Source organism: Ichthyophthirius multifiliis (assembly GCF_000220395.1).
Source record: "Ichthyophthirius multifiliis unplaced genomic scaffold scaff_1120509251057, whole genome shotgun sequence".
Taxonomy (NCBI): Eukaryota; Ciliophora; class Oligohymenophorea; order Hymenostomatida; genus Ichthyophthirius; species Ichthyophthirius multifiliis.
The window spans coordinates 2,024-24,454 of NW_004086244.1; the positions used below are offsets into that span (position 1 = coordinate 2,024).

Genomic DNA, 22,431 nt, shown 5'->3' on the forward strand with positions numbered 1-22,431 from the left:
TTTTTGTAAAATATAAAAAATAAAAAAAGGCATAAAAATATTTTTTTTAATTAGAAATTTTTATTTTTTTTTCCTTTTTTTTATCAGTTTTTTATTTCTTATTTATAATTTAGTATTTCAAGTCGAACAAAAGAAGTTCGAAAACTCCAAAAAATTTCGATAATTTTACTCGATAAAAACGAAAGATAGTGCCTATTAAACTTTGTTAAAATAAACACGCAAAATCTAAACAAAAATATATAATTATAAGGCACTTTTTCTTTTAAACGGCATCTTTTTAAACAAGTACAGGCAGAATAAAAAATATTTCGAATTATTTATTTGAGAAATAGAATATTTTATAAAAGTAGAATCATCTTTAATATATTTTAATATAGTTTAATTTTATTTATTTTTGATAATTGTTTTTATTTATTATACAGTTTTTATTTTTCAAAGTTTTTAAGCTGAAAACTCATTCTATTTCACATTTTCATTAAACCAGATTATTTTTTGAAGAATTCATTTAGAAAAAAAAGACCACTTTTATTACTATGTTTAATAAAAGACTTTTTTTTTTAAAAAAAAAATGAATTTTTTGTCATTAATATGTATTTTTTGGAAAAATATAAAATAGTTTAGTGTAAAACAAGAGCTTATAAATTATTTATATTAACAAAAAAACGTTAAAAATTTACAAAAATAATGTCTGTGAGTAAGTATATTTAATTTACAGATTTATATTAGGAAACTGTAAAAAAAGTAATAGTGCGTATTTTGAATTAATGTTTTAGACTTACTAGATTGGGAGATGAAAATTTACCCTTTTTCGGGGACGGGGACGGGGTTAATGTTTTTTTGTATAAATTTATAAATATTAATATCTTTTAGCTTAAAAATCAATTTGTTTATTTAAATTTTATTATATAGGGAAAAAATATTACTAAACATCTTTATAAAACATTTTAAATTTATTCATTTAGTATTTTTAATTGTGATTCTCTTTATTTTTATTAATTATATATACCAAGTTATTTTAAAATAAATTAGTAAATATCGAATTCAGCTTTTATTTTTGTTAATTTGATATATTTTATTTTTTTAAGACTTTTTTTATAATATTATTTATACATTAAGTATTTTTTTATTTATATAAACAAAACAAAAATTTATTTATTTTTTTTTAATATAAAAAAAAAAATTATTTATAATTTAAATATCTTTTATTTAATTTTTATAAGAAAAATATAAAAAGATAATATAAAATTTAACAAACAAACAAAAAAATGATAATATTTCTATTTTTTACTTTAATATTTTGTCAAGAATAATAAGAAGATAATAATAATCAAAAAAATTCTTTTATTAACACAATTATAGAAAGTTTAACGATTTAAAATTTAAATTATTTTTTCAATTAATATATTTATGAAACATTGGCAGTATATTTTATATTATTATTTATAATAATGTACTTTGCTGGTAAAAAACAAAATATTATATTATTGAATGCTTGGCATAATTCTGTAAAAAATATTTTCATTTAAAATTTCGCACATGTAGGAGTGGGTAAATAAGGAGAAAAAGCACTATTTTTTTAAGATAGTCCTTCTTCATATAAATTTTATGCTTCTGGAAGAGAATCTATTTAATTTTGTTTAGTTACATTAGAAGTTTAAATATTTATATATACATATATATATAAATTTTTTATTTATAAAAAAAACAAAAAAGTTTGTTAAAAGGTAAGATATTATTTGGAATTGGTTATTAAATTTTATTTGGCCTGAAAAAGATACTATTACAATTGATGTATATATATTTATATCATTTTAAATATATGTATTTATTATTTATTATAAAAAAGATTCCTTTATATGATTAAAAAGAACCTATTTGTGCAGCTATTTTAAGAACTAAAAATTTAAAAACGGCAAGAGAAAATTTCTAAGATTTAAAATATTTAACATAAAAGGTATTTACGGATAAGTTAGACGATGATGTATTGTCGATTTTGGCAGGCGATGAAAATATGGCTAAGGAAATATTTGATGATTAAGTAAATATATTTTTTGTTTAAATTTAATTAGTATAATTTAGATGTTAAAATCTATAAATTAATATTAAAAATGGTTTTCTGTTATCCATATTACTGATTAGAAAGCATTTTCAAGCTCGTATTTTAATTTAAAAAAAATATATACTTATATATAAATTAATTTTTATTTATATATAATTGATATATTTATATTTATTACTATTATAATATTTACATTTATTTTTATTTTATTTTACTTATTATTATTTAATTTTTTTATTTAATATATATATATTTTTTATCATATTATTTTATTTTTTTAAATATTACTTTATTTTATATTATTATATTATATTTTATTAGTATATTATATAATTTTTTTTATTTATATATTTATTTATTTTTCATTTACATTTTTTTTATTTACATTTATTTTTTCTTATCTTATCTTATATTTTTTTTTTCTTTTTTAAGAAATTCGCATATTAGAGTTGTTTTGAATTTTCCTTCAAACAATTAAGAATATTAGAATTTTGAAAATATATTTTAATTAATTTTCAATCTCGCTGATAAAGTTTATTCATTAAAGTTGAAAAGCAAAGTAGATTATATTTATATAATTTTTATATTTTAAAATAAATAAATATATATAATAACCAAATTAGACTAAAGATGATGCTATTAAAGAAAGATAGCTCTTTGATGATTTAAAAAATAAAGAATAATTAGAAAAAAAACAAGAAGAACTACAATAAAAAAAAGCTGAAAAATTAAGAGAAGAAAGAGAGAGAATATCTAAATTATCTCTTGAAGAATAATAAAAATATGAAGAAAAAGAATCAAAAAGATAATAAAAACGACTTATGGCTAAAAGAACTGTTAAAGTTATGTGAAAAATAAAAAAATTATATGTTTAAAATTATTTAAATAAAAATAAATTTATTTAAAAGAAAAATTAGATAAAATATTTTTTTAATATTATATATATATATATATATATATATATATATATATATATATATATATATAATATAAATTATTTAATTTTTTTTTATTTATTTATATTTATTAAACAAATTTAATTATTATATAAAATTAAAGAAAATTATTTCTTTTTACAAAATGATTACAATTTATGTATTTAAATTTTTAATTTAAAAGTATTAATATTAAAAATTATAATAATTTAAAATAAATTTAGAAAATAAATCTTAATTCTGAAAATATCAAAGAAATATCTTAAAATAAGTTCGAAATATAAATTTATCATTCTCACAAAGTATTTCAAGTTTTTAATATAAAAAAATTACTCAGTAAAAAATAATTCAAATGACTATTATTTAAAATTAAAGAGGTTTCGAATAATAATGCTTAATAAACGAGTCAATTAATATATTATAATTAAGTTTGTTTATATATTATTTATTATTTAACATAAAAATATTATTATCTATAAATACATTTATATTGGGAATAGTTAATATATACATAAATATAAAATAATAATATTGTAATTTGAAATTGAGTTTTTAATAAAATTTAAACCTGAAATACTATAAATGTTAGTCATTTTTAAAAAAAGTAAATTAAATAAAAATCTTGAACATATAATTTTCAGAAAATTATTATTAAGTAGATAGGAGGAATTATCTAGATTAAATTATATATACTTATCTTAAATTATATTAATCGATCTTTAATTTAGTTTATTAATGTTTGGACTGTCCTTAAAAATAATTAAAGAAACAAAAAAATTATTACACATAATAAATTAAGTGTTAATATTTACATTTATTTAATTATTTTTATTTTTAATAGTATGTCATGTCCTAGAAATTATGTTAAAAGAAAAATATATACTGATGATATTCAAAACTATTTAGTTTAAGTTTTTTTATATAGTATTATTTTATCTTTAGCGACATTTTTTTCAGGGAATTAGTTTTTATTATTTTATGGTTCAATATAATATTATACAAAGAAGAACTTTAAAAGAAAATATTTCGATAAAATAAAATTTAAAAAAGATTCATTAACTTTGATATTGAATTAGTTTACTTGGCGACTTATTAATTATTTTTTGGGTTTTTTTTTAAATGAAACAATTAAATCGAGTTTTTAATAATTTATTTATCTATTGCCTATTTAAAATATTACTTATATGTTTATAGAAATAAAATAAATAAATAAAAATAAACTTATTCTTAAGTGTGTTTAATATTTAAAATTGTTAAATGATATTATGTTATTATTATTTTTATTTAATTATAAATTATTTCGAAATAATTTTGATAAATAAAAAACAAATTATATATTTATTAATAAATTTTTAAAAAAATAATAATTTTAATTAAAAATTTTTTACTTAAATAATAAGAAAAAAAATTAATTGATATAAAATAATTAATATATTTATATTTTAAATATAATATAAAAATATAATTAATTTTTTACAAATAATTTTAATAAAAAATAATATATAAAAAAATATAATTTAAATAAATTTATATATTTATATATTATAAATTATTTATTTATATATTATATTTATATATATTATTTATATATATTTATATTTTATTTCTATATTTTTTTTTTTTTTTTAATATTTATATATTAAAACAAATTTAAAAATAAAGTTGTAATTTTATTTTAATAAGTAAATCTAATTAAAAATACAGAAATATGAAATTTAACATATTATAAATTTAATTTGTATTAATTTTTAAATTTTCATTATTATAATATTCAATATTAATCTATATCATCAGATAATTATTCTTAGTCTTAATTTAAATTAATATCTTATTCACTTCTAATTGGTCCAAAATCAGTAATATCACTTGAATGTATACTATTTTATTTTTAATATTTATTTCCTTCACTTCTTTCCTAATTTTCATCATCTTCATCGTCTTCATCTTCTTCATCGTTTTCATCATTATAATTGTTTTCTTGAACATTATTTCCTTTATAAATTTCTTTAGTAGTTACTTATATATGATTTTCTAATTCTACATGCCAATTAAAAATAAATTCACAAATATTTTTATCTTCTTCCCTTTTAAAATTACATAATTAATAAGGAAATTAAGCTATAAGACTTTTTTTTTTATATGGTTCAATATCAAAATCTAAAAATAAAATAAATATTCAAAATATACTTATGTTTTTTTTTAAAAAAAAAACCTAATAAATGATCATGCTTTACTAATTAGTCAATTAAATCAGTTCCTATTTTTCTTTTGAATATTAGTTAATTTTGAATAATTTGTTCTTCTATTTATTATTTTTTTATGGGTGATTTTTCTTATTAATCAATTTGATTTTCTACGTTTAATTTAGGATGGTTTTTTAAAACTATTTTTTTTTTGAAAACTTTTTAAGGATCTTTCTCTTTTTTTTATTCGTCCAATTTTTCAGATTATTTTAATTCAGATATTCTTTATTTTATTTATTCTTTTTAGTTTTCAATCATTTGTTAAGATTTTTATTCTTCTTCTTGATCTTCTTCTTCTTGATCTTCTTCTTCTTCTTCCTTTTCTTCTGATTCTTCCTCTTCTTCTTCTTTTTCTATTTCTTCTTCTGTTTTTTAAGAAATTGGTTCGTCTAATTTTTCATCTACTTCTTTTTTTTAAATACTTTCTAATTTTTATTTTTAGAAAATGCTTTTTTTAATTTCTTTTGATTTTTCAAGTTAAATCTATATTTTTGGTTCTTATTCGTTTTTTTATTTTGGAGTTTGTGATTTTTTCCTTTGGTTTGTAACAGTTAATTTTTGCTAAACTTATTAAATATTTTTTTTCAAAATTTACTTAAATTTAGGCTTTAGTTTTTATATTTTATCATCTATTTTATTTTCTTATTCTTACTAAGGAAGATCTTCGTAAATTTCAGGTTATTATTATTCATGATAACTAGGTTTTTCTTATAAGATTTTAGTATTTTATTAAGATATTTATTATTATTAAATTGTTTAGTTAGGCTATGGAGGTGGTGATGGAGGCTTTTTTATATTAAAAAAAAGTTATTTATATGGATTTATTTTTTTACTCTATTTATTATATATTCATATATTGCTGAATACTCTTTTTTTGGGCTTGTTTTAAGTTTTCTTCTAGGAGTTGATTAATATGAACTATTTTTTTTTTTTTTTTTTATTTTTTTTAATTATTTTACACATTTTTAGAAGATTATATTTATTCTAAGGATTCTTGAGTTTCTAATTTGTTTTCATTAGAAAAATACTCATTTTATTTTTAAAAATCTTTTTTAGTTTTTTTTTAAGGTTTTTTTTTTTTTTAATTTTTCTGAATTTATTCTATATTTGTTTGTTTTGCTACTTCTTCTTCTTTCTCCTTTTTTTCTTCTTCCTCCTTTTTTTCTTCTCCCTCCTTTTATTCTTCTTCCATTTAAATTTAGCTTTTATATTCATAACTTTCAGATTGGATTTAACTTACACTTTCACTATTTTAATTAGTTTCTTATTTTTAATTTTATATTTATTATATCATTTTTTCTTTTTATTCTTCAATATTATCCAAATTCTATTCTTCATAAATAGTAAAAAAGTTTTTTTTTTAATTTTATCTGGATCAACTGCATAAAACTCATTAAAATTCTATTATTAAGGTATATACTAAGAAGGAATAATATTATTAAAAAATGAATCGTTTTTCTCTACTTAATTTAATAATTTTTAATATTCAGAAGTTGCAAATTAAATATTTTCTTCTTATGAAAAATTACTCTATTTACTCAAACGTTAATGTAATACTTTAAGAATAATTTTTTCAAGATTATTTTTTTAGTTTTATTTAGTAATATCATATATAAATGTATTTTGGCCTTTATTTATTTGTTGATTTTCTAAAAGAGCATAATTAAATGAAGAATCGCTTAAATTTATTTAATCTTTAGGAAAATTTGAAAGAATTTCTTCCATTTTATTTGGTATTATTGGATTTTTCATATTATTTTTAAGTTTTCTTTTACTTTTTTTTCGAGAAAATAATTTGTTAGATATTTTCTCATAAAACTATTCAAATTCTTTTTCTGCTTCTTTTTTATTGAATTAATAAAAGAGTAAGTATTATTCAATTTTGTATTTAAATTCTCTAATTAAAATTGAGATCTATTTATCTTTTATATCATCCATTCAATCTCCATAATTAATGTTGTAATTCATTATATTTTAGTAATCTTTTACTTTATAAATATTTGTATAATGATAATATGTTTTTTTCTGATTTAAGCATTCAGTAGAAAGCCCTTGATTTAAAAAAGAACTATTTGATTAAATAGAGCTTATTTGATTATTATATTAATTGAAGGAATTTTAGGAATCTATTTATTTTTGGATATAGGTTTGATCTTGGGTATTATTTTAATGATTTGTTAAAGATGATATATTGGCTTGCATGCTTTTTTTGTTTTTTCCATAATAGTTTATTTTGGAAAGAGTTTAATCTTGCTTATTGTAAAATGATTTTGATATGGACATTATTTATCGTTTTTAAAAAAATAATTTATTATAAAAAAAAATATTATGTGATATTTTTTTAATTATAAATTTATAAAATATATATATATAATTTTTATTTTATAGATCAAAATTTTCTAATTTTATTCGATAATTAGTACATCTTTTTCATAATATTTTTATTTTAAATTTACTTTTTAATTTTTTTATTCAAATAAAAAATACACAATTATTTTTATATTTTAATAAATGAAAGATTAATAAAAAATATAAGGATTTATTAAAAATTAAATCTTAAAAATTATATTTTTACAAAATAATATATATTATACATATATTTTATTCAATGGTTTTCGTTAGGATGACAATATTTCTTATTTTCTGAAAGTATTTAATATTTATCTATGCATAAACATGAATTTCCTTTTTTAGAAAGGACTAAACCAGATTCAAAATTACATCCACAATAATTTGATCCTTTTATTTCAACAGTATTATTAGGGCAAACACATTTTTATTCATTTTATGAAAATACAAGATTATAAAGACATATGCATTTTTGTAGTTCAAAATCATAAATTTAAGTTGGAGGGCATTATGGTATTTATAAATCAGTACTATCAAAGTCTAGAGATATTGGTTCTTTTTTTAAATTTTAAGCATTTAATAAATTTACTAAAACTAAAACTAAAACTAAAATTGATTTTAGAATTTTGTTTTAATTCATTTTTTTTTTTATTTTTTATTTTATATTTGATTGTTAATTTTTTATTTTTTATAAATATAACATATTAATAAAACAACATATAGTAAAAACTTTTTGATAAAAAAACGGCTTTTTTAATATTTTATTAAAATAAGTTTTTTTTAATTAAAATTGAAAATAAAGAATATGTTTATTGAAATGGGGTTTTATGAAACAGTATTTTTAATATTTTTACTTATATAATATATTAATTATTATAATTAAAATAGATAAAATATTTATTTAAATAAAAACTAAAATAATAAAATCAATAACATATAAAATACATATATTTTAATTTTTGTTAAAAAAATTTTGGCAATAATTTAAATCTCAGAAATTAATATTACTTATAAAAGTAATTAATCATTTTTAATTAAAAAAATAATCTTTTATTATATTTTGAAGAATAAAAAAAGATTAATATTTTAATTAAAATTTCATAATTAATATAAGAATACTATTCTTCGAAATCAAAATTAAATAATCTAAACAATTTTAACAAAAATTAATTATAATTATTATTATTATTATTATTATTATTATTATTATTATTATTATTAATTATTTATTAATAGTTTTCATTATTTTCAATTAATTTTATATTCATTTAAATATTCTAAAGGATCTAATTAACTTGATTTAAATTAATTTTTATTTTAGCTTATTTGAAAATCAATAATTTTCTTATAAAAATCATCTAAATTTTAAATATGTTTTTTTTAAATTTCTTAAAATTATATTTAATTAAAATATTTCAATTAAATTTTTTAGCAAATTATTTTAATAAAATCATTATATATTTAATTCATATTCTATAATTAATCAACTAAATATATAAAATTCTCTGCATATTCAATATTTTAATTATATTGTTAAATATATTAATTCTTAATAAATTCAAACTTTTCTTTAAAATTAAAATAATATTTTTAAAAAAATTATAAATTTCTGTAAATATTTTTATTAAATTATCTCGGTAATTTCAAATTTTGTTTTATTAATTAAACAAAATCTTATTTATAAATTTAATTAATATAGTATTTTTAATTATTGGTTTATGTTTTTCTAATTAGCATATTAATATTTATTATTGCATTATTTTTATTTTTTAAATCTTGTATTATATCTTTAATTTATTTCTTATAATTTTTTTATTATTTTTAATTTTACTAGTATTTTATTATTTGATACTATAATTTTTTTATTTATATTTCTTATAATTTAGCATATTAATTATTTATTTAAATTTCTTAGTAAATATTTATTTTCTATTCAATGTTTTTATTCTATTTTTATTTATTTATAAAATTTTGATAAATTGACTAAAAAATTATTTGTTTGAATTAAAAAAAATTATTATATTTATTAACATCTTACTATAATTAATTTGTATTTAAGAAATTATGTTTCAAATATTCTTAATCACTAAAAAACTAATTTAAAAAAGCTTTTAAAGTTTAAATAAAAACTAAGTCTTGTTTTTGTTTAAGAAGTTACTTATTCAATTTCTCAAAGAAAATTAAATAAATATAAAAATCATTGTTTTATATTTTGAATTATCTTTTATTTAAAGTCATTAAAAACAAATAAAAATTAAAATTCACTTTTTTCTAACATTATTATTTTTGAGTGTAATTTATTGATAATTACATTTATAATTAGTTATCTTTTTAATTTATTATTTAAAAATATTTTTGGCTATTTTTTATTAAAAGAATTTATTATTTATCAATAAAACAACCTTTAGTTTTGATCTAATTATATAAATACTTATAAGTTATTCCTAAATCAAAAAGCTTATGCTATTTTTTTTTAATTTTTATTAATGAAATTATTATTAAAATTAAAAAATACCTTAACGTTTATATTTAATTAATTTTTGTAATAACAAAGAATTTTTAGAGCATAAGTACTTGCTTACTTCAAATTTCCAAATATTAAATTATTAAATAATTTAGATAACCTTCTAAAGTATTTTTAAAAAGTTAACTTTTATTTATTATAATTATTTCTGTAAATTTTTATTGCAAAATTTTCTGCAAATTATATTTCTTCAATTAAATATAAAATCATCATAGAAAAAAATATTCTGTCATAGGCACTGAATTATTTTGGAAACTCTTTTCTAGTTCTGAATTGGCTTTAAATTGTACGTATAGCAAAGTCTTTAAAAAACAAGTAAATTGAGGAATTTTTATCACAAATTAATTACTAGGAAAAATTATTAGGATTTATTAAAAGACTGTATTTATAAATTTTTTAAAAAAAATAATTTATATTTGGAAATATCTGATATTCTTTATATTTTAAAATTTATAAATTTTAAACTTAATTTTTCATTAATTTTGATTATGTTTTTAATAAGCTAACTATTTTAGACTATAATAATACATTCTGGCCATTTAAATTAAATTAGTTTTAATTATTTTATATTAATTAAAAAATGTTTAAAAGGTTTGTAACTTATTCGAGCTTGTATTAATTAAGATTAAACATAAAATCCTTTTAGATTAATAAATTTTATAAAATTGCATTTTTTTTCAAGCTTTCAAATAATATTTTGGTTAAAAATATTATTTCTAAAGATTATTTAACAATATTAAAATAAAATTATTAATTATTAAATTTTAAATCATTAAACCTTTTTTATAATTAAGATTCTTGATATTAAATATTTGCTTTTGTTACATTAGAAAATTATTAAATTATATTAGTACATAAATTACACTTTATTAATAATATATATAAATAATATTATATATATATTTTTACTAATTGTTTTTTGCATAGTATAAGCCCTATTTTCTTACTTATAAGTTTAAAATTATTATAATTTTTATTTTTAATAATTTTAAATGAAAGGTAATTCATATTTAATTAATTTTCTTCATAAAATTTAGAGTTTATATCAAATATTAAATAATCTTTTCCATAAATATCACTAAGGGAAATATCATTTTCTAATTATTGGCATGCTTTTTCAACTGGAATTAGTCTAAAAAATTATTAAATATTTTAAAAATATAAAAAAATACCCAAACACAAGACACAAAGAGTCTATAATTATATGGTTATTTTGTCCAAATTATTATTTTACATTTAAAAAATTATAATTCTAATTTAAATTTATTAAATAATTTATTATTTAAAATATTTTTTCTTTTTTTTAAATTCTAATTTTTAAAAATATTTTTTAAACGGTTAATAATTTCTTTAATAAAACTCTAAAATTAGTTTAAAAAATGCTAAATTATCTACAACTTTTATTAATTTTAGAGATTAATTACTTTTTATTATTTATTCATAAAAAAAATTGCAATTTACTTACACTAACATATCAAAAGTTTCAAAACTTGTACCATTTTATCCTGTAAACAAGATTATTAATTCTTTCACATTTTAAAATACTTGTAAATTTTAAATTTTTTAAATATCGAATTATTAAATTGAATAATATTTAAAAAAATTTAAAAAACAATTCAAATGATATTCTTCTAATTATTAATCTTAAATTTACATTCCAAATAAAAATTGATATTAATAATTAATGGGAGATAAATTAAATTTTAGAAGGTCTTAATAAAGGCCTAATAAATAATAATAGATACCTTATTTTTCCAAAACAATATTTTTATCTAAAATTTCTTAGAGGATTTCATTAACATTAGCATTTTATTTCAATAATTTATGAATATAGATTATATGTATATTTTGCTATAAATTAAATTATTTAAAAAATTAATAGAGAAAATCCATTTAGTCAAAATATAAAAGTATATTATAGGATAATAACAAATTTTCTATAGTTAAAAGATTTTCTGAATAAATAATATAATTTATTTAATCTTGTTATTAAAATTCTTATAATTATGAAATATTTCTAAAAATATGCTCCTAATTATTAAAATAATCTATACATTATCTGGAAAAGCACAATTAATACCATTAACTTTTAAAAGATAGAATCAAATTATATATAATTTAAGTAAAAGAGTCTATAAATAATAAATTTATATCCCTATGTTAATATATATCGATTTCTAATTTTTAATAGAACTCTGTATTTAATATACTATTTATTATAGTAAAACCATAGGAGTTCAAATAAAAAAATATATCATTTTATTAAATTATGTTATTTTATATATAAACTTTTATTTTTTAAATCAATTATTATGTTTTTTTTAGTCTGTATAATACGAATAAAATATTTTTATATTCAATATTTTCTCCCTTAGTTAACAGGATTTATAGAATTTCTTAATAAACAAGAATAATTTTTTATTGATTTTAAACTTTTTCTAAATAATATGAATAAGTAAATAATACTCTAATAAAATAATCTTATTTTTTATTTTATAATTATTGACTTAATTGTTTAAAACTTTTAATACTATTATTGAAATCTCCAAAAGAATTGTATATTTTAGAAATTTTTGAATGTTCTTAATTTTACTAAAAATAATAAATTGCTTATAAAAACTATGTTTTCACTTCATTATAAATTTATAAATCGAATATATTATAATTCTATTTAAATGATAATTCGAATTCAATTTAATATCTCTATAAATTATTGTCAATAAATCTTTAAGCCAATTAAACAAAATAAAATCCTTAACATCTAATTTATAAAAAATTAAAATTACTATATGTATATTATTATATATGTTAAATACATATTATACATATAATTATATAAATATATATATATATATATATATATTTAAATATTTATATATATTTAAATATTTATATTTTTATTTTACTCATTATATTCTTTTATTATTTTTAATTTTAAAAAACATTCTGCAGCTTCTTAATAATTTTTTTATTCTTTTAAATATCTTGCCATATATTAAAAGCTTTATTTATTATTTTAAACAGACTCGTTTTTACATATATAATACTAATGTTCATTCTATTTTAAAAAAAAATTAATAATATTTTATCTTATTTTACATTAATATTATTATATTCATCTTTAAAATCTCTTAAATCTAATAAATTAAGTTTTTTTAAAAATTCAATTATAGGATTTTGTTATTGTTTATTTTTATCTTCAAAAATAAAAAGTCTGGATCTTGTTCTACTGATCGCAACATAAATCTCCTTTATTTCATTACATAAAATTTCAAAATTACAACTAAACTTATTTTTAATTAAATAATTAATATTTTAATTTTTTTATATTTCTAAAATTTCCAAATATTCTGAATTTTCTTATTTTCTAAAAGTAGAGCCTTCAAATCCTTCATTTATTTTTATTTTACCTAACATTATAAACATATATAAAATATATATAATAATTTTTTACAATCATATTTATGTTTAAAATCATCTATTTGATATTTATTATTTTAAATTTCTAAAAAATTTAATAAATCCCATGGTTTACAGCATTAATATGATTATGAAAATAAATTATAGATTATCACATCTTAGTATTCAAGCCCTTTACTTTATTTAATAGTTAGAATGAGAATTTTAGGATTATTAATTAATGCTTGTAGTTTATTTTTTTCTGATAAATTTTTAACAATTATCACTTATTATCGAAATTAAAATTATATTTAATTATCTTAGTTAAATATTTTTTTAATATCTTCTATATTATTTATAATAATTGGCTTTATTCCTTTTTTACATGAATACTCAAAAGGAACTTTATCAATTTACGTCGGAAAAAACAATTCTAAAAATCTAATAAATAAATTGTTAATTTCTATTATTTAACTATGTGATCTAAAGTTTTGATTTAGAATTATCAAATCACAATTTTTTAATTTTTTTTGATTTTTAATTTATTAATTTTTTTGATTAAACATTTTAAATAATTCCTTAAACCTAAATTTATTTTCTTTATTTATTGTTTAAGCAGAATCTCCTCCTAAAAATATACTCTGTTCAGTTAATAAAGTAAGTAAATAAATTTATGCTGAATTTAAATCTTGAACTTCATCTAAAAAAATATAATGAAAATATCCTTTATCTAAATTATAATTCCCCTTTTTTTTTTTAATTTAATTTTTTACTTTTTTTTTTTTAAATAAAAAAAAATACTTTAAAAATTTAGCTTAATAAATAATTTATAAAATCATTAGTATCAAAATACTTATTTTATTTTTTCCATTCTATATATATTTAAGCAATTTTGTAAATTAGTGACTTTTATTTTTAGTCAATAAAATCTTTTTTCTCACCAACAATTTCTAAATAATCTTTTATATTGACCATATAATTTTTATATTAAAAACTTGTATAATAACCTTATTTATTAATACTAAATATATTGAAAAGATTATATAAAATATACCTGTTATATAAGTATTTATTTCTTAAAAAGCTTAAAAAGAATCAACTTTAGTAACTAATTAATAATTTTTATCTTTAAGATATTTCCAAAACTCATTCAAAAATTAATCTAAATTAATAAAAGTATAACTAGTTGTTTAACTCATATAGATTTTTCCTTTCCATTATTCTTGTCCTTAGAAATTAATAATTTCATTTTATAAAATTTTTCCTTCATCATTTCTTTTGAAAAAATTAAAATCTCTAAATAAATTTCCATCAATTTATTTCGTTAATTTATCAAACTTTATAAAAAGAGGATACTATTATACTTAATCTAAAGTATTTCCGCTTTTTAAGTCTAAATTATAGTGTTTGTCTTTAGAAATTTATTAATAGAAATTCTTCATTCTATCACATAATAGTTTAGAAATTGAAGTAAAGCATATCCTAAATTGTTTATCAGCTAATTTAATTTGTAAAGGAGGTTCTAAATTTTAAGATTTGTTAAACAAATATTACATTATAGCTAATTTAATTATTTTAGATGTTGTTTTTCCTGTTCCTGATCTTCCTAAGACTATATTGGTTTCTATTTTTAAGACTATTTCTTTTTCTTAAGGAGAAAGCTGAATACATATGCCATTCAAAAACTATTAGTCGAAAGCATTTAATACTTAATATTTTCTATTGTTAGTATTAAAAATAAAAGAAAAAAAAGCGGAATTTATAATTTAGTTTTTAAAAATCTAATCAAATATATTATAATTTTATTAATTAGACATTTTTTTAATTGGTATAATAGTTAATAATATTTTATAATAATTTTTTTAATAATAATATTTTATATAATAATATTTTATAATAATAATATTTTATAATAATTATATTTATAATATTTTTTTATAATAAATATTATTATAATATATTATTTATGGTTTATCTATTTATATTTTATTATTTATAACATACATAACTCAAATTTATAATTGATATCTATATAAAAATATTTTTTTTCAATTGTAAATAAACTAAAATATTAAAATTAGAATAAAAAAATTAATAAGATTAAATATTTAAAATATATATTTCCTATAATTAGTATTATGATACAAATAGCAATAAAAATAATATAAATTATTATATTTATAAATTAAATATATATTTATATCAAATAATTATATCAAAAATTTTATAATTAATTATTTTCTATTTTTTTTCTCTTTATTTATATTATTTTTTTCTAATTTGAAATGTATTTTTTAATTAAATTTATTTTCGAGAGTTGCTTAACCTATATTAATAATTTAAACTTAAAAAAAATCAATATTTATAATCAATGCATAAATTCAATTTTTATTAATTTTTAATAGTGTGTAATTTATTTTTAAAATAAATAAATCTAAAAAATATATATATGTATAAAGTTACCTTCAAATTAAAGGTTTATTTTTTTCTCATATAATTAGTATATATAAGCGTATTATTCAAATGCTTATTCGGCATTGAGGATTACAAAATATAGACAATCCATTTCTAAAGAATTAATAAAAAATTATTATTCTGATTAAAATTCGTAAATATAACAATATTGATCGTATATACTCCTTATCTTCTTCTATATACATGTTAATATTGCTCAGGAAAAATATTATGGTTTATTTCGTTTAAAACATTTTTGTAATAACCATCATTAAAATGTTAGATTTAAATGTCACATTTATTATTAATATATAGAGCGTATTTATTCATACATTATAAGGATTTTAGTTAGTTATTAATAAAATTACACTTTTTACAAAACATAGGATATTTCTAATATTTTATTCTGGTTGATCTATGTGTATATAACCTTATTAGCATACCATAATTTTAATTTCAGGACTTATGCTAATATGAATAAAAGCTTTCGCATTTTTATTCGTAATAAAAGATTGATTGTCTTCTATTTTTCTCAAATTATTAGTATCACTAGAATAGTATTAACAATATAAATTAATTGCTAATTATATGTTTTTTTATATTATAATTGTTTTAAAATGATAGTTTAAATTACTGCATAATTATGTACTTTAAAATTAATTTTATTAAAAAACACATTCTTTACAAACATTATTTCGTTTTTTATTTTAATATAAAGAATTCGATGTTTTATTTTAATATAAAGAATTCGATGTTTTAAAAAAATATACATTTTATTATTTTTTTTCCATATTCATATTACATATAAATTTTTAACTTATGATTTAAATAAAACATATCCAAATTAACAAAAATTACATTTTTTTATTTGAAAAACGAATATAGTTTAGTGAAAATTTATTATATGATTTCCTTATATTATAATGTTTTTTATTAAAAGTTAAGATATAATTGATTACGATAATGATTTTATTTTATTATTATGTTATCATAAAAAGAAAATTAAGTTAGAAAATTAAAATATAAAGTTGAAAACATTAAAATATATTCTTAATATCTTACATTAAGTATTTTAATTTTAAATTATAAAAAATTAAAGTTTAAAATTTATATTAAACTAATTTTTTTATATATAAAATACTATTAATAAATTAAATTTTTGAATTTCTGTATAAATAATAATTAAAAAACGTCTAGTTTTAATTTTTTTTACTTTTAATTTTATATTTAATATTAAGCAATATATAATTGAATGATTATTTATAATAAAAAATTATTATTAAATATATAAAAATAAGATATATTAATTTAAAAAAAAAAACAACAACAAAATATAAATAAGAATTTATTATAGAATAAATATTAATTTTTTAATTATTTCTTTATTTAATTTTACGTATAAAAATTAAATATTTTATAAATTTTAATAATTAATTTATTTAAAATAAAAAAAATGTTCTAAATTAAAGCAAATTATAATAATAAATAATTTAAATTATATTTAAATTATAAAAAATATATAATAACATTAAAAAATTTATTATTCCATTTTGAAAAATCTGAATTGATAAATTATACACTTACAGATATTGAATTTGTAATAGATTATTAAGAAAATATACCAACTCCTGATACTTCTATTACAAATTAATTATTTTGTGAAATATGCTTGATATTTAACTATTTTAAAAATTCTTTATAATCAATATCTTTTATTTTTCATGATGCTGATCTAAAATATTTTGAAAATTTTAATTTTCAAAATATAATTTTAAATAATTAAGTTTAATTAATTCTTGATTTTTAAAAAACAAATGATCGTTTACAAGTACAAATTGCATTATAAATAATTAAAGGCTTATATTTTTAAAATAAAATAACTACCTTAAAATTATTTATATGTGAAAGCATTAAGGTGTCTCCAGATTAAATAAAAGAGCTATTTTTATTAAATTTAAAATAATTAAATTTATAAAATCTTACTTTGTATATTAACTCTTATCTAAATTCTAATCCTATGTAACCTTTAGAGGAATAATATTTAAATTATTCTTTATAAACATTAAGCTTAAATTTAAAAAATGCGAGCATAGGATCATAAGGTGCATTGTATTTATCAAAGTTTCTTAAATAATGTTATTAATTAAATACTTTAGAGTTGAATTTAAGATATAATAAATTAAATGATGAAGATATAAAGATAATTTTTTAATCAATTTAAGATAAAGAGTTAATTTAAGACTTAAATTTAGGTGTTTCATGTAATATATTTAAAGAAAATGGGTGGAAGTATATAAACGAATTTTTTAATAATTTCAAATCTTAATTAAAAAAATTAAAATTAGATACTCGATTAATACAGATACCTAATTAAGAAAATTTAAACTATAACTTATTTAATTCTTTTTAAAAATACAAATATATTACTCAATTTTACTTAAATATTAATTTTATGAATATACCAAAGGTTCTTTTTTATGAGGCCTTATATTAAAGTCTAAAAAATATGGTTTTTTTGGAAGATTTGAATATATAATTATAAGATATTTAATAATTTTTTAGATTGGATAAATTTTTGTCTAGTTTGAAATACTTGGAAAATTTACAATTCATAAAATTGAATTTAAAATAAGTCTAATATAACTAAAATCATTTATGTCTTTTATAATAAGTTTTCAAAAATGCTAAAGAGCTAAAATATGTTAGTTTATAAATGTAAGAACGAGGTTTTTTATAAAGAGTGGATATTTATAATTAATTAATGTTGCAGATTATACAAACATTGAAAAAAAAGTAAAGCCTAATATATGTTAGTATGTAATAATGTATAAATTATGTATTAAAATTTAGTTATTAAGATTTATAATAATAACTTTTATTGAGAAGAAAGTGTATTTATTAACTTTTTGAAATTAGAAATTAATTGTTAAATACACTTTTTAAAAGAAAAGAGATTATAAATGATATTTGGAACTTTTTATTAGATATATGAAAATAAATTATTAATATATATTTATTTAAATATTAAAATAATGTCTATGTATTTTTTCTTCATATTTATATTTTTTATTTAATTTTTAATTTATTTATTTTTGAAACAGAAATTATATTCAAAAAATAAAATAAAAAAAAATGAGCATTTCAGAAGAAACACAATTTTAATATAATTAAAGTTAATAATAATCTAAATATTCGCCAAACATTTAAGATACTTTATTGAGATATAATCCAGTAGAAATAGTAGAATCACCTCCAGATAAAGAAAATTATTTACAAGATCCTTTAGATATTAAAAAAAGGCCATAATTGCCTACACTTGATTAAAAGCCAACAATCGAAGATATATTAAATAGCATTTTTCCACCAAGAAAATGGGAATAAGATGGTAAATATTAAAGATAAACAATATCATGTCAAGAAGCATCAAGATTAGATTTACAAGAATTAGAAGAAACAGTAAATTATAAATTAAAAGTTAGATAAGCTAGGTATTTTTTAAAATAAATAATAATGTAAAATTAAATTAAAAAGAAAAAATGGAATATGCCCTGTAAGAGAAGATTTACATAATTAATTATTTGATGAAATTATAAGATAAAACACAATAAATTGTCCTGAAAGAGGTTTTTTTTAATTAAATAATTTTTTTATTATTATTATTAAAAAAATATAAAAATAATAGGTTTATTACTTTTAAGAGTAAGAGATAATCTTAGAATGACATTTGCGGCTTATTAAACTCTTTATTAAGGGTCAGTTGTTTTTGGAGTTAGAAAAGCACTTTAGGCTGAAAAAGATAAACCAGAATTATAAGCAAGAATTGAAGAATTAGATAAAAAGAAAATATTTTTACAAAATAGAGTAAATTATATTATTTATAAATATTTATATTTGTATTTGTTTATTTTATATTGATTTTTTTTTTATGTATAGTAAATTATATTAGAAAATGAACTAAGCTCTATTGAAGAAAGCTTTAAAGAAATAAAAGCTATTGAAGAGGAAAGAAGGTAAAATGAAACTAATTACCTTAAGAACTAAACAAAAAGTTTAGAATAATTTTTAAAAAGTGTATAAAATAGTATTTGAAAATATAAATTATTTAGTATATGTATAAAAAATAATATATTTTTTAAACATATATTAAATTTTAAATTATTATTAGATTAAAATTATTTAAAAAAAAAACTAAAATTTTTCATTATAAAAATATTTGTTATATTATTTAATATGATTGAAAATGTATATTTTTAATATATATATTAAATATGATTTTTTTTTTATATATATATTTTTTTTTATAAATTAAAAACTTGTGAAAAATTATATAGGATTGATTAAATATATATTAAAAATATTATTTGATAATTATATAAAAAAAATATATTTATTTTTTAAATATAAAATAATATTTATATATATATATATATATATATATATATATATATATATATATACTTTTATTTATATATACATGGTAATTTAATAATAATTGTTTTGTTTTTATAAACTTATTGTAATTATATATATATTTCATGAATTTTATTTTTATATTAATTTGAAAGATTCACATTTTTTCTTTAGAATTCAATTTACATTAATTTAAATTGTTGCAATGATAATTATATTTTCTAATAAAACAATAAAATAAAATTTGTTTCCTAAAAAAAAAAAGTATATCTTCATAAAAAAAAAAATATATACATTGGATTTAAAGTTTTAGATTTATAAAAAATGAATAAATCTATGAAATTATTCAATCGAAATATAAGAAAAAAAATTCAATAAAATTAAACTTCTAATAATATTAAATATAAATAAATAAGTATAATTTATAATAAAAAAAAAAAATATAATAATTTATATTAGAAAATTATATAAGAAATAATTTATTTGATAAAATAATAATATAATAGAATAACTTAATTTATTATTTAAAAATAATTACATAATAATATATATTATAACTATTATTTTTGTATTTTAATATAAATAAAGCAAATATAAAATTTAAATAATTATTATAATTAAAAAAATAATAAATATAAATATTAAATTATTTTTTAATAAATTTGAAATTAAATAAATTAAAATTATTTCATTAAATTCGAATTTTCTTATATTTATATATAATTTAAATTTATTTAATTAATAGTATTTTAATTTAATATATGATATAAAAAATATCATAATTAAAAAAAATTAATAAAAAGAAATGCATATTATAATTATGATTAAAGTTGCCTTATCAAATCTATAATTTTATCTTATCATATTTATAAATTTCATATAATTATTATTTTTATTCCTTTTTTTCAAAAAAAAATAAAAATAATAACATATATATAATATAAAAAAGAAATTAAAAAGAAAAAAGAAACGCCTTAATCATTAAATAAAAAATGGAAAAAATAAACAGGGAGTCGTTAACTTCTAAATTCTTTGTAGTCTTAGTTTTTATATGTGTAGTTTATTTAGGAAAAAAATATGCAGTCCCTACTTCATCAGTAGATTGCATGAATGATCCTGTCCATAATTATCTATAATATTTTAATGATTTAGTTAATTAAGATAAATAAATAGCATTATTTTTGTAAATATCAAGTTCTTTATTGATGGATTTAGTATTTTTGGGTGTATATATTTATTGGATGTTGAAAATAAACACCGGGAGACTTATATATTCAACTGCTATATATTATATTGTGAGAGCTTTAACCTAAACAATTGTTACTTTAAGATTCCCAGAAGGATATTATTGGAAGGGTCCTTAATTTCCTAGTATTGTAGTACCTTATGGATAAAATAGCGACTTTTTTTTAGTGGGCATTGCGGATTTTTAAACTTGTGTGCTTTGGAATTGATTAGACAAGGAAAAAAATATTTATTTAAACTCATTTGCTTAATAAATTTATATATGGCTTTTGTTATGCTTATTTTTAGAATTCATTATATGTTCGATATTACTACTGCTATTTTTATGAGTCATTATCTTTTTATGCTGGTAGAGTAGTATAATAAGATTCTAGATTAAAATATTGTAAAGTATTATAATATTGTTAAATAAAAATTAAATTATTAATATTAATACTCTAAATAATATTAATTACCTGTATATTCAAATGAGTGATAGTTTTACTTTATATTTATTATTTTACATATACATTATCATTATATTTATTTATGTATTTTTTATTTGGTTTTTTAATTTAATGAATATTTTTTTAAATACTTTTTATTTTTACTTTTTAATTTTTATTATGTATTTAATAAATTTTACATATATATATTATAACATTTAATAAATAATAAAAACTAATTAATTAAAAAAATAAATAAATAATTTTAATTTTTTTTAGGATTAAAATAATATATAGATAGTTTTATAGAAAAAAGATATAAATTATTATTTATATTTTTACAAAAAAAAATTCTGAAGAAAATTACTAATTTCTATGACCAAATTTG

General features: G+C 15.1%; 2 protein-coding genes across 2 annotated transcripts, besides 45 other annotated features; both read left to right on the top strand. All coding sequences in view use genetic code 6, as the record gives it.

Annotated features, from left to right (window-relative positions):
* Positions 1–1,116: 1,116 nt before the first annotated feature.
* Positions 1,117–1,188: a microsatellite.
* Positions 1,189–1,265: 77 nt separating this feature from the next.
* On the top strand, positions 1,266–2,910 carry IMG5_135810 (hypothetical protein; the record flags this gene model as incomplete). Its single annotated transcript, XM_004031824.1, has 6 exons — positions 1,266–1,652; positions 1,714–1,791; positions 1,847–2,038; positions 2,080–2,156; positions 2,492–2,618; positions 2,683–2,910. 6 exons carry the CDS (start codon positions 1,266–1,268, stop codon positions 2,908–2,910), a joined length of 1,089 nt encoding a protein of 362 aa, XP_004031872.1.
* Positions 2,200–2,390: a microsatellite.
* Positions 2,231–2,292: a microsatellite.
* Positions 2,253–2,454: a microsatellite.
* Positions 2,254–2,421: a microsatellite.
* Positions 2,255–2,420: a microsatellite.
* Positions 2,255–2,422: a microsatellite.
* Positions 2,260–2,422: a microsatellite.
* Positions 2,269–2,477: a microsatellite.
* Positions 2,911–2,992: 82 nt separating the features above from the next.
* Positions 2,993–3,051: a microsatellite.
* Positions 3,052–3,167: 116 nt separating this feature from the next.
* Positions 3,168–3,210: a microsatellite.
* A 1,305-nt stretch (positions 3,211–4,515) lies between these two features.
* Positions 4,516–4,598: a microsatellite.
* Positions 4,520–4,588: a microsatellite.
* Positions 4,520–4,595: a microsatellite.
* Positions 4,520–4,598: a microsatellite.
* Positions 4,527–4,607: a microsatellite.
* Positions 4,547–4,613: a microsatellite.
* A 302-nt stretch (positions 4,614–4,915) lies between these two features.
* Positions 4,916–4,959: a microsatellite.
* Positions 4,960–5,367: 408 nt separating this feature from the next.
* Positions 5,368–5,401: a microsatellite.
* A 109-nt stretch (positions 5,402–5,510) lies between these two features.
* Positions 5,511–5,581: a microsatellite.
* Positions 5,511–5,604: a microsatellite.
* A 689-nt stretch (positions 5,605–6,293) lies between these two features.
* Positions 6,294–6,327: a microsatellite.
* Positions 6,328–6,363: 36 nt separating this feature from the next.
* Positions 6,364–6,427: a microsatellite.
* Positions 6,428–8,173: 1,746 nt separating this feature from the next.
* Positions 8,174–8,198: a microsatellite.
* A 26-nt stretch (positions 8,199–8,224) lies between these two features.
* Positions 8,225–8,274: a microsatellite.
* Positions 8,275–8,755: 481 nt separating this feature from the next.
* Positions 8,756–8,818: a microsatellite.
* A 753-nt stretch (positions 8,819–9,571) lies between these two features.
* Positions 9,572–9,616: a microsatellite.
* Positions 9,617–11,329: 1,713 nt separating this feature from the next.
* Positions 11,330–11,372: a microsatellite.
* A 1,547-nt stretch (positions 11,373–12,919) lies between these two features.
* Positions 12,920–13,005: a microsatellite.
* Positions 12,927–13,005: a microsatellite.
* Positions 12,936–13,011: a microsatellite.
* Positions 12,943–13,004: a microsatellite.
* A 797-nt stretch (positions 13,012–13,808) lies between the features above and the next one.
* Positions 13,809–13,855: a microsatellite.
* A 1,492-nt stretch (positions 13,856–15,347) lies between these two features.
* Positions 15,348–15,453: a microsatellite.
* Positions 15,348–15,475: a microsatellite.
* Positions 15,356–15,467: a microsatellite.
* Positions 15,378–15,477: a microsatellite.
* Positions 15,416–15,508: a microsatellite.
* Positions 15,455–15,507: a microsatellite.
* A 198-nt stretch (positions 15,509–15,706) lies between the features above and the next one.
* Positions 15,707–15,747: a microsatellite.
* Positions 15,748–16,663: 916 nt separating this feature from the next.
* Positions 16,664–16,722: a microsatellite.
* Positions 16,673–16,732: a microsatellite.
* Positions 16,733–19,095: 2,363 nt separating this feature from the next.
* Positions 19,096–20,052, top strand: IMG5_135820 (hypothetical protein; the record flags this gene model as incomplete). The annotated part of the gene is made up of 4 exons (XM_004031825.1): positions 19,096–19,451; positions 19,495–19,586; positions 19,646–19,824; positions 19,897–20,052. 4 exons carry the CDS (start codon positions 19,096–19,098, stop codon positions 20,050–20,052), a joined length of 783 nt encoding a protein of 260 aa, XP_004031873.1.
* Positions 19,848–19,890: a microsatellite.
* A 319-nt stretch (positions 20,053–20,371) lies between the features above and the next one.
* Positions 20,372–20,420: a microsatellite.
* Positions 20,421–22,192: 1,772 nt separating this feature from the next.
* Positions 22,193–22,221: a microsatellite.
* Positions 22,222–22,431: the final 210 nt, after the last annotated feature.